General features: G+C 43.2%; 1 protein-coding gene across 1 annotated transcript in view; it reads left to right on the forward strand.

The window, feature by feature from the left end:
- The window catches only part of TNFSF12 (TNF superfamily member 12), a 199,941-nt gene that overhangs the window by 154,168 nt on the left and 32,969 nt on the right, over nt 1-12,804 (forward strand). The window contains exon 4 of the mRNA XM_044076337.1: nt 4,707-4,831. Within this exon, the coding sequence (XP_043932272.1) occupies nt 4,707-4,831 (125 nt within the window). The remainder of the gene's footprint in view (nt 1-4,706; nt 4,832-12,804) is intronic.

A 12,804-nucleotide genomic window follows, 5' to 3' on the forward strand; every position in this document is an offset into this window, starting at 1 on the left:
CAGTAAATCCAGACTGTTCAGTAAAACTTATGATAGTAGAATTAAAACTTAAATACTTTGGCAACATAATTTGAAGCCAGGATTCACTTCATAAGACAGTGATGCTAGGATAAGTAATAGAAGTGGGCAGAAGAAGCTAAGCTGGCTGGATGGATAGTATTAATGAAGTAATGATTATGAACCTACAAAAACTTAAGGAAGCAATTCTTGACAGACAGGCCTGGCATGCTAAGCCCTCGAGGTCATGAAGAGTTGGGTTCGACTGAATGAATAAAAAAGTTCACTGCTATGGAATCAGATGGCACTCGGTGTTGCATTACCTTGCACATTTAGCACATAACAACACATGCTATGACAACAGGTTGCAATCTGGTTTGTGTTAACATGCATTCTGTATTGTACTATTATGCACATTTAGCAAATGCTAACACATGGTTACGTCATCAGGTAGCACTCTGTGTCACATTAAAAAGCACATTCAGCAGACACTGGCACTTCACTGTGGGATTCCCAGAATAAGGTCATCTACAAATGATTTAGCACCTGGTTCCCCATGAATGTCTGGTGCACTGCTGGAGAGAGGCGGCCCCTTCCATCCGCACTCCAACCCAGTGACGAGGAGTTCTCCTCTCTGACCTTGTGGCAGGTTATTTCTGGCCAACCGGAGATCTGCGGCACTACTGTATCATTATGTTTAGGTGGGATTCGGACTTAGAGGTGTTCAGTCATAATCCCACAGATGGTAGCATTGCACCACTGGCAACAAAACATCATCAGTAGGTGAAAACTAACTTGTCTCATGATGGTCTAAACCCAGCTCATGTTCACACTGATAATCAAGATCAGGTGAGCTTTTGCTCTTCTGCCCCCTTGGAGATTTGCCCCATCCTTGGCTTGTTTTAGGAAACTTGTTTTTGTCTTAATCTGTGTGTCCTTGAGCTCCCCACCCCCCACCTGTCCCCGGAGCATGTCACACCCGGATGCCCAGAAACTTGGCCTGGAGCCAACCCCAGACGGGAGCCCCACCCACCCCACCCCAGGGCTCAAAACAACAGAGGTGGCCCTCTGTATGTTCTTTTAATGTGCACAGTTAGCATATGCCAGCACATTTACATAGCATCAGGTGGTCCCGCTGGTATTCTGTGTGTATGCACAGTTTAGCACATGTTAGCACATATGCTATATCATATATATCACTGTGTGTCTCTGTGTCTGCACAGTTAGTCTGCTAGTTTGAATTCAGCACAGCCTCTGTGTGTTCCTCCTGTGTTCTATTAATGTGCATAGTTACCATATGCCAGCACACTTGTATGGCATCAGGTGGCCTTCTGAGTGTTCTGTTAATGTTCCCAGTTTGCACATACCAGCACATTGCTATGCATCAGGTGGCCTTCTCTGTGTTCTGTAATGTGCACAATTAGCACATGCCAGCACACCACTATGGCATCAGGTGGCAGTCACCAAACACCTCTGAAAATGACTGTAATATGCAAATATGCTCATTAGCTTATAACACATCATTTATGTACAGCAGGTAAGAAGACCAAGCTTAAAAGTTTTGTGGCACAGAAGGATAAAGCCCTGAATGAGATCCAGATAATCCTGGATCTAGGTAGTTAGAGGTTAGTTGCCCAGCTACAGTTCCTGTGGTATGGGTATGATCCCTCCTCATTTACTCCTGCAAGACCTTAAAGGAGGTATTTACTCCAGACCTCTGCTCTGGCTGAGAAAAAAGGGGATCTTTCTTCAGTAGTCCTACCTAATTAACAAATCAGATTTTCTCCTCACTAATTTTATTTAAGACATCCTCTCATCTCTTCTCTTCTGTTCTCTAAAATACACAAACAACATCCAGTTACTACCTACTCTCCTGAAAATCTGCTTACACCTACCCAACATGGCTTTTAGGACCAAGCATAGTACTACTACTGCCCTACAGCCAAATAAATAACACTTGCCTTCCTGCCTGCTCTCTCTTAGATCTCTCCTTTTGACTTTCATCTCACTCTCTCACAATAAACTAACCAACCTTAACTACTTCTCCCCTGCTACTGTTGGTTGGTTTTCCAGCCACTGACAGATTTCAAGCAGTGAAGTGGCAATCTGTACTCTCCCCTCCTCTCCCAGTTAAAATGGGTGTCCCCCAGCATTCCATCCTTGATCCACTACTTTTCAACATCTTCACTAATCTTCTTTATTCTTCTTGTCTTCAGTCATCACTAGTCCAATACACTGATGACTCTACTGTCATCACTACTGCTGACACTCCCTCCGAACTCATCTTTACCACACAGACTTCCTTTAACTCAGTAGAAAACTGGTGCTCTGATAATAAGCTTATTCTTAACCCAAAAAAAAAAACTAAGCTACTGTTTTTTTTTTTCTAAAAACTACAACCACATACACTCCTGTCCCTCAATAACACACACACCGAGGTGGAAACTAACAATAAACTCCTTGGTGTCATCATTGATGACCAACTTAAATTCGATCTACATATTAACAACTGTATCAAGAAATCTCATCAGAAACTAGGGCTCCTCTACCGCAACAAAAAGTTTCTCACCAGTGAAGTTAAAGTAACTCTCTCTTATGCCTATCTCCTACCCAGTCTATTTTATGGCTCTCAAATTCTTACTTACCTCAGCTCCACACTCCTTGCCAAACTTGAATCTACCTATAACAAAATAGCCAAATTTGCAGCACATCAAACTTACAAGTCACATCACTCTCTCTCACTCAGACACCTTAACTGGCTTGAACTACCTCATCATCTTCTTCTCCCTCAACTCCAGATCATCCACTCCATCCTTTATCAGCCTTCTTACTGTCCTACCCTATCATCTGTCATCTCCCACTATTCACCTGCTAGATCCTCGTGGAGCTCTAATCTAGATCTGCTACAAATCCACAAACCTAAAACTAAGAAAGGATGTATTCTCTATGGCTATAATCCATCTAAGGCATGGAACAAACTCCCACTAGAGATCAGGTCACTCAAGCAACTTAGTCAATTCAAGCTAGCCACTAAAGAGTACCTGTTAAGCCAATGGACCTGCATCTGTACCCCCCCCCTTAAACAGCTTATCAACCCTAACTGCACACCCCTATCTGCTCCAAACCTATGTAACTTTCTCTAACTCTCTAGACCTTATCTCACATTAAATTCTCTATCCTAAGCACATTACATAATTCCTTTCTGCATAATGTAAGATTTTATGTCTGGTGACAAAACTATTGTTGGTAATTCTGAATGATGTAGGATTCTAAATCTGACAGACATAATGATTAGTTTACTGTAGTAAATCCTTGTTTTTATGCATATGTTGCTTTGAATATTTTCTGTAAACCAGTTGTTGATTGTTTACTTATTTTTGGTAGGTGCGTGAATGGGTGTGCCTTCCTTGAAGGTTGGGCTTCGGGCTGGCAACTCGGCACCATAAAAATCCACTGCTAATCATTAGCGGACCGGAGTTCCAGTGTGGTGACCCATAACTAGAAAAAGCCAAAAGGCATTACTTTTTTATAATCTGTAGAACATGTGGAGCTTTTCTCCCCGGGCCTCCGCTGCAAAAGGGCTACTTAGCTCAGTCAGACAAACCTGGTCAACAAATGTAAAATAAATAATAGTATAGGAATAAATAGCTCCCCTGGCTGCAGCTGCAGGAAGCTTAATTGGGAAAATGGAACACTGGGAAGAAAGGATGACAGTTTAATAGCTTCCTCTCATACTGGCCTAAGAAAACTTTGATGTGTCCACCCAGGTAGCCAGTACATCCCTGTTGGAAGGTGCATGCAGTTCAGCCAGTCCCTCCATTAAGCTTAGAAATGGAATGGGCAGTGGAGTTTATGAAGAAAATGTTAGTGCATGTTTATATAAATTTACATTCTTCTGTGTATAAGATGCTCTACGTTGTATTTTCAACTTCATTATATTACCAATGTAAACCAGATCATTATGGCCATTTAATACTGGAGTATGTTCAGTTTTAAAAAAAAGGTCTACGACAAAACTAGCACAAGGCACTAAAAAAAAGGTCTGTTTACAATGGTTTTTAATATGTTAAACATTTTTCCTTGCAAAGCCAGTTTGAATAAATGTAGTTTTTCAGAACTGTCATATCAGGATTTTTCTTCAATAGTGAAAAGGTAAGATGCCCAAAAATGTGCAACACCCAGGGTTTAGAAAGGGAATACACTTGAGGGTGGGAATACATTCTTGAAGATCATATACAAGTTGGTCTATGACTCAAAACACCCTAGTTCTATCCCTAATTCCATACTGATCTTGTCTCTCATTTGGGGTATACATCAGCAGGTAACAGCATTTGTAGAGAAATGCATATGAACCCAAGCAGATGGTAGTAAATAGAAAGCATAGACATCTGATCTTAGCAACATCAGAGGTGAATGTGTAACCCACACAGCCACTTAATGTAAGACTGCTTTCTGAATCTACATAAACCACCAGCATGTTAATTATTCAGGATGGAGACTGCTATATTAACTTCCAGAGAAAACAATACTGTCTATGCTCTCAAAAATGGATTCATGAGGAGAAGCAAGAAGCATAACTGAAACTTGCACGTCTTTTGAAATAGTTAAATAAATATCTCTCAGCTTTACTATGAGTGCCTTCTAACATATTGCTATAATATATTACTCAACATTCAGCTTTGACAAGTTCTTGTTTTTAATCCCTGCAGAACTGAATGGAGTCATCAAAGACTGGAATGAAGTAAAGCTCAATGTGTCAAATCCCCTACAGTACAACTCTGAGAATGGGGGATTTACTGTAACCAAGGACGGCCTCTACTTTCTCTACTGTCAGGTAAGTCATAACTGTAGTCATACTGGATACAATATATATCTTTAGATTCAAAAGGGGTTTCAGAACGAGAACACAACATTGTTTATTCAGGTCATTAAACTACTTAAGCCTGCAAGCCACAGAAGGATTTAATGTTTTAGTGAATTAACTGTTTAAACTAAGTGGAGCTGAAAAGGGGTCTATTCCCTTCTCTTGATACCAAATTATGACTCTTTTCCAATTGCTGAGATAAAGTTTCATGGTGGATGGTTTATGGGAAGCCAGAAGAATGTTATGTACAGGGGAGGATATATTATTTTGCCTGGCAATTACTGGAAGTGGAGGAACCAAGCTGTCAGCTTGAGACTCAATATGTTTGGATGCATCAACCCTTGCGGGCGTGACAGAAATTCCAGAGTTGGATTTAGAATCCATGGTTGGTGTATTAGGTGAGGCCAAAGAAAGGGAAACCAAACTTGTTGGAGCCAAAAGGGTGCAATGAGGATTACTTTGCTTCTCAGCTGAAGAGCTTTCTTTAGAAACTGCGGGATCAGAGGAGGAGGAGGAAAGGATAAAGAAGTCCTGTGGGCCAATCGTTTACTAGAGTTTCCCTCAGCGTTTCCCCCTGTGTGGGAATTAGGGCAAAGTAGCTTCTGCATTTGTGGTTTGCGGGAGATGCGAATAGATCGCAGCAAGGCTCGCCCCAGTGACTGAAGATTTTTGCCGCTATGAAAGGGTTGAGGGACCACTCGTGAGGCAGGAGAATACATCTGCTCAGTTTGTCTGCAATTAAGTTGGAATCCCCAGGAATGTGCATTGCCATCAGAAAGCAGTTGGAAGATATCGCCCATTGCCAAATTCTCATGGCTTCTCGACACAACGAGTAGGACTTGGTTCCCCCTTATTTGTTGATATACCAGACGATGGACATATTGTCCAGCTGGATAGCGATTGTCCCTGACGGCAGGACAGATTGGAATGCTTGCAATGTTAGAAGCACTGCCCTTAGTTCTAGAACACTGATATGTAAGTTGGCTTCCAAGGGGGAACCAAGTGCCTTGGACTGTCATTCCCTGTAAATGCCCCCCCACCCCATCAGGGAAGTGTCCGTGGTCACTACGGCCTTGGGCTGAGAGGGGGAGAAAGGATGACTCCATAGATGTTTTTCTGGCTTCATACACCAAAATAAGTCTTGTTTGCATCGATTTGTTATGCACATCTGAAAGGACATAGGGTGAGTCAAAGGGGAGCACTGTGTTAATAAAAGCCACTGTAGAAGCCTCATGTGTAGCCTTGCCAAGGGAACCATTGTAATCGATGCTGCCACTGAATCCTAGTAGCTGAAGGACTGCCCGAGCTGTAACCGTGTCCTGAGAGAGTATCACCTGGAATTGAGACCTTAGTCTTTCTAACCTGTGAAGTGGAAGGGAGACTAGGCAAGACTGAGCATCGAAAATTGCCCCTATGAATTCCAGATTTTGAGAAGGAATCAACTTGCATTTTTCTTCGTTTACTGAGATCCCTAAGGATTTCACTAGCTTTAGAGTGTAATGTAAGGCTGAAACCAGCAGAGGCTTGGTGGGGGCGGTAAGGAGGCAGTCATCTAAATATGGGAACACCCGGAATCCTTGCAGTCTCAAGTGAGCTGTTACCACTGCCATGCATTTCGTGAACACTCTGGGAGCTGTGGAGAGATCAAAGGGAGTGCTCGAAATTGGTAGTGATTGGCTGCCCGCGGGAAGTGGAGAAATCTCCTGGAGCGTTTGTCCATACTTAGGTGATAATATGCATCCTGGAGATCTATTGAGCACATCCAATCATCTTTCTCCAGAAACGGGAGGATAGACTGAAACGTGACCATCTGGAATTTTGTCTGTCTGATGAACTTGTTTTGGATGCTGAGGTCCAGAATTGGCCTCCAGTCCCCTGTCTTTTTTGGCACTAAGAAGAGCCTTGAATAAAAAACGGATTCTGTCTATTCTAGTGGGAATGTTTGGATGACTCTTTTTAGAAGCAGCTTTTGAATTTCTTGTGCTGCTGCATCCCATTGGAACATCGGGAATTTTCATTTGTGGCTTTGGGTAAAGATTGAAAGGGATGTGATAACCTCTGGTAATTATCATTTGCACCCAAGAATCTGTCGTTATGTGATTAAAGAGCTGTTCATTCTTTTTTTGCAGAGTATTTCATATTATTTGACCTCCTGGTGTCTGATGCCTGTTTTGTGCTTGTGTATCATTATGGAATGCCAGGCTAAGTGGTGCAGAGAAAATTGTCACCCAACTTCTTCCAGAGGCAAGCAAATGGGCCGTTCTTCAGGAACACTGATAGGGCTGCCCAGAGAAAGAATCTCTGATCCCTGATTACATGGACCCCCTCTGCCTCTGAAGGGGCATCTTACAGATGAGTTTTCCCTCTGCCCAGGGAAGTAAATTTGCCACATGTGCCATGGAAAGGACCCTGGGATTTCTTGTACCACATCTTTCCACTCCTCTGATTCCTAGAGTAAGATCGCTGGGGGTGGAAAATGCACTCCCATGGCAGACACGGTCTTACCGTCCTTTTCACACCTGGCTAATGTGTCTTTTACCTTTGGGCCAAAAAGTGAACAGAGCATTGAGAAAGGAAAACTTAAAAGGGTTACTGAAATCACATAGGTGTATCCGGGCGTGAAGTCTCATGACAATGCCTGCACCCACTGCTCTAGCTGCCCCTTCGGTAGTAAGAGAAATCATCTGCATGGATGAATTAGATATTGATTCCAGGGTGGCAAGCTAAGAGATAACTTTGTCATGTACCTCATCAGAAACTGCTCCTGCTAGGGTTCCTGAGAGTTCCGAGATTAGGTCTCTTGGGAGATGGGTAAAATAATTAAAAAAAATGAATGGCAAAGGTCAATAAAGAATACACCCACTTCCCTAACCTGTCTATCGCCCAAGACTCCATGTTTGGAGCTCTTTCCTAGTGGTCGCTGCCACCATCATAGTGTCAACTGGTAGACCATTGGACCAGTGTGGGTTGTCCTCTGGCAGAGAGAGAATTTTGTATGGCCTCTGAGGTATATGTTCAATGGTGTTAGGATTCCTCCAAGCACGTTGCATGATGAGCTGAGCTAGATCAACTGCAGGTGGGGTCACCCAGGACGTAGAGGGTTAGGAATAGAAAGCCTGCAAGAATACAGCCTCCTCAGAGGATGGGTTGGTGGACTTGCAGTCTCCCCGCTGTTTTAAAATTTCCAGTACGTCTCCAAAGGAGACACATTCAGGGGGCGACCGTGGGGAACTCTTACCCTTCATTATAGTCTGTATTTTTGGTAAGGGATTCCTTGGGGGAATCCACGTGCTTACTCTTGCATGATCTCTTATGGGGTACATCCTCAGCGGGGGCATGGAAAGAGTGGGTACCTTGTGGAAGGGTATCTTGAGCCTCATGTGCTAAATGTCCCAGAGTAGTGGACTGTGTCAGCTGCGGTTCAGAGGACATATATACATGGTATTCCAGTGCCGAAGGAACCAGCTGTGAGACTACAGAGGCAAATGCCCTCTCCATCACCTGGAAAGCAGGCCCACCTGAAGAGGGATGGAAGCGTGGAACCGAGAAAGACAACTTTGGGACCGGGGTCACACCCTGGTCCAACGAGTCCATCCCCAGAGAAGGAGCCATGAGAGGACTTGGTGCTGCCAAGACAACTGGAACCGTAGTAGATGACGCCATTGAAAAAATAGGTGCTGTACTGGGGATTATGGTGACGACAGACCAGTCATGATCCCGAGGATGGCTCGGCTTCAACCGAGTTGTGGGCCATAGGGTAGACTTTGGAGCCATGGTAAGGTCTACCAATGGAACCAAAGAAGCTGGTATCGGGATTGGTGTCGGCGTCGAGGGCTCCTATACCTCCAAGGAAGTTGAAGGAGGAATATATGTTGGAGTCTGTGGAGAAAATTCCTCGCCTCAGGGTGGGAGGGAGATTTTGGAAGGAGTTGGAATTCCTCTGGTCATCAAGAGCTGATCCACTAGTCTCACTACGTCGAATTCTGAAGGGCTCCTGGAGGAGCAAGTTGACATCTCCAATGGAGAATCAGAGCATTCTAGAAAAGGACTCCACTGTTGTCCAAAAAAGGGATCTGCTGACAGGGAGTATTGGGTCCAAGGTAGTATTTCATCCTTAGGCACCGTAGTCAAAGGACCAGCAAGTTGTGTAGGGGGGGGTAGTGACATGAGTTGGGGATACTATTTTTGGTGCCGAGAGGGGCATTGGTACTGGGGCAGAAGTTGAAATTTTGGGTGGTTCCATAATCACAGGCAGTACCGTAGTGGGTACTTGAGGCACTGGTGCTGAGGATAGTACCGTAGTTGTTGTTTGAGGCCTTCGTGCCAAGGATGGTACCATAGAAAGGGTCTGAGGCCCTGAGTCTGCAGGGGTCAATTTAGGAGGTTTTGCCTTCGGTTCCGTAAATTTAACATATTTAGTGACTAGTCTGTCAATAGTTCAGAGTTATGGTGAGTGTGGAAGAGAGGTGAAGAAGAGAGTACAGGCAGGATGGAGTGGGTGGAGAAGAGTGTCAGGAGTGATTTGTGACAGACGAGTACCAGTAAGAGTGAAAGGGAAGGTCTACAAGAGGATAGTGAGACCAGCTATGTTATATGGGTTGGAGACAGTGGCACTGACAAAAAGGCAGGAGTTTGAGCTGGATGTGGCAGAGTTAAAGATGTTAAGATTTGCAATTTGCACTGGGTGTGATGAGGGTGGATAGGATTAGGAATAAGTATATTAGAGGTTAAGCCGAGGTTGGAAGGCTTGGAGACAAAGCCAGAGAGGCAAGATTACGTTGGTTTGGACATGTGCTGAGGAGGGATGCTGAGTATGTTGGGAAAAAGATGCTAAGGATGAAGCTACCCGGTAGCTGGAAAAGAGGAAGGCCTAAGATAAGGTTTATGGATGTGGTGAGAGAGAACATGCAGGTGGTTGGTGTGACAGAACAAGATGCAGAGGACAGGAAGAAATGGAAACAGATGATCCGCTGAAATGGGAACATGGGAAATTGATGCTCCACACCTATAGTCACCTCCTCGCTGGTCAGGTCAGACTATAAGCTAGCGACCCTTAACATCCACATCCCACCCCCACCCCCCAATAAGGAAATCTCCATACAAAACTTCTCCAAAGCCAACTTCATGCTACTCAAGTCAGAAGTTACAAACTTCATGACACCCATGCAGACAGGAACTGAAAGTTCAACTGCTGAGTCCTACACTAAGGCACTGTACAAGCACATCCACTCATGCATGAATCGTGCCATCCCAAATAGAACCAAGATGCTCTCCTCCAAAAAAAGGAAGCCAATCTGGTGGTCCCCTGCCATAAACAAACTTTACAACAAAAGGAAGAAACTGTTGCAGAAAAGAGGAAAATCCCTCATTAGACCCATTATAGAATACAATGCCCCATTTGGTATGTACCTCTCAAGACATCTGCAGCAACTGGAAAGGCCGCAGAAATACCTCACTAAAAGAATCACAGGCCTAAAGCAGATGCCTTATGCTGACCACCTTAAAAAACTCCAGTTATACTCTGTTACATATTGTCTACTCTGAGGCGATCTCTGCTTAACATACAAGGCCATGTCAAACCCAGAGCTGTTGGACATGCTACACTTAAAGAAATCCCAATCCCTCAGAGCCACATGCTCCAGAGATCTAAACCTTGTCATCACAATAAACAAAACATGCTGGAGGGATAAGTTCCTGACCCAGAGACTCCCCAGACTCTGGAATAGATTGCCCATACATGTCAAGCAGCGCACCTCTTTGGCCCTCTTCAAAAGGAACCTTGATGGTTGGATGGGAGAAAGGAAATTCGCCCCGGGGATCACGTCAAGTGCCCTGCTAGACAGGGGTCCAGGGAAGTAAATAGTGTGGGATGAAATAGCCAGGGAACTGTTATGGCTAGGCTTGCATAGGCCCTAGGGCTGATAGCCTAGTGCCAACCTATGAACCTATGGAAACAGATGATCCACTGTGGCGACCCCTAATGGGAACAGCCGAAAGAAGATGATGATGATGATGAGAGTCACTGGTCTGCGGACAGGCAGGAACAGATAGGCTTCTCTTTTTATGTTCCTTTTTAGGAGGGGTTGAGCCCTCCATCTCAGATATAGCCTCCAAGAAAGGAGTTTTTAGGAGAGCTTTTAGTATAAGTTTATTTTTTCTTTCTGTCAAGGTGTGGGCACTAAAGCCCTTACATAAGTCACATGCGGGTTGAACTTTTAGATGCATCACTTCGAGACAATAGACACAAGACAAATGTCCATCTGAGTTTGGCATTTTTCTGTTACACTGATCACACTGTTTAAAGCCTGTTGTCCCCTTTTTATCAGCCATTGTTAATAATAAACCAAAAAAAATTGTCCAATAACAATATGAGAGGCAATCACAAATAGACAGACATGCACAGTCGGGAAAAGAAAGGACGGGTTCTTTTTTTTTTTTTTAGTTACCAACAATGGTAAACAAAAATTACCAATGGGTAAAGGGAGAAAAAGAGAAGGGGGGGTACCAGCAATGGTATTGACAATTATCACAGAGGTAAAGGAAGGCCTGTACCAGCGATGGTACAAAGAATACCAAAAACTTTGTAAAAAGTCAAAAAAGAAGCACTCAAACAGGAAGCAAGGGTAACAAACTCTAAACGACTATTAAAGGGATAGAAATTTCACAGAAGTAGAGAAAATTATCTCAAAAGAAGTATAAATTTTCAAATCACTTAACTGATAGCTGGCCTGATGCGTCTTGATACGATACTCGGCAAACGAGATCTGAGGTCAAAGAGAGAGGGACACTATGGACAAGCTTAACTTGAAAGTTTTTTTGTTTGGTGCGTGCTCGCATCAGTAATGAATGAATGAAGATCAACATCATCAGATCAGTAATCTCCCCAGTACACAAAGAGAATAAAGACCAAAACTTATGTAATCTTACCGTCCCATTTCAGTCTTGAATTTTGATTATATATATTATGACTGTATTAGTGGCAAGATGAAATCATATATTAGTACACTTAGTCTCCATAGATCAAACTGGATTTATAGCAGGCAGAAGAACAAAGAATGGCAGATACCCTAATTAGAACCCTAATGATAATTTAGGACACACATGAAGAAAGAAAGAAATACACCTGCACCATTAAGCTTCAAAGCAGAGAAGGCATTTGACTGTGTTGACTGGCAATATTTGTTCCACATCCTTGGCTACAGGGGCTTCCCACCAGGCTTCATTAGATTACTGCAAAATATATAAATAGGCACAAGTGCCAATGTTAAATTTAGAGAAAGAATTTGAGAAGCTATCCCTATCACAAGGGGCTCTAGACAGGGCTGCCCGCTATCCGTACTGCTGTTTGCAATCTACTTACATCCTTTAACTAAGAAAATAAGATGTTCACCTGTTGAAGGATACAAATGGGGTAACTTAGACCTTAAACTATCTTTATTTACCAATGATATTATTCTAACACTGTCATACCCTTTAGAAGACCACAAAATGTGCCAAATACTGCATACATTTGAACAGATAGCAGGATATAAAACAAACATCGAGACTCAGATCTTAGACATAAATATTAGGGAAATAAGCACCCTAAGACAGCAATACCTGGACATGTGGGGGTTGACAAAATATTTAGGAATGTGGTTGGCAAGGAATGGAGAGGAACTAAGACAAAAGAAGTTATGTACCTACCATAACATTCCATGTGAGTTGTCCATCTCGCCTTCATTCTGTACTGATGGGTTCAGAACCAATCCTCAGTTCTGATTCAGCCATTTACTAAAGCTCGAGGTCTTCAACTTGCTTGTGCCTCCCTCCCTATTCCATGATGGTGTAGGGCATTTCCCAGATCTTGTTTGCTGATATAAAAATCCTAATATGTAATAAATATACACATACAGTATAAAGAATATACATTTGTAAAGTTTTCCATGTCCAGATTCCTTTGC

Source organism: Protopterus annectens, chromosome 7.part0 (assembly GCF_019279795.1).
Source record: "Protopterus annectens isolate FY-2018-M chromosome 7.part0, PAN1.0, whole genome shotgun sequence".
Classification (NCBI taxonomy): Eukaryota; Metazoa; Chordata; order Ceratodontiformes; family Protopteridae; genus Protopterus; species Protopterus annectens.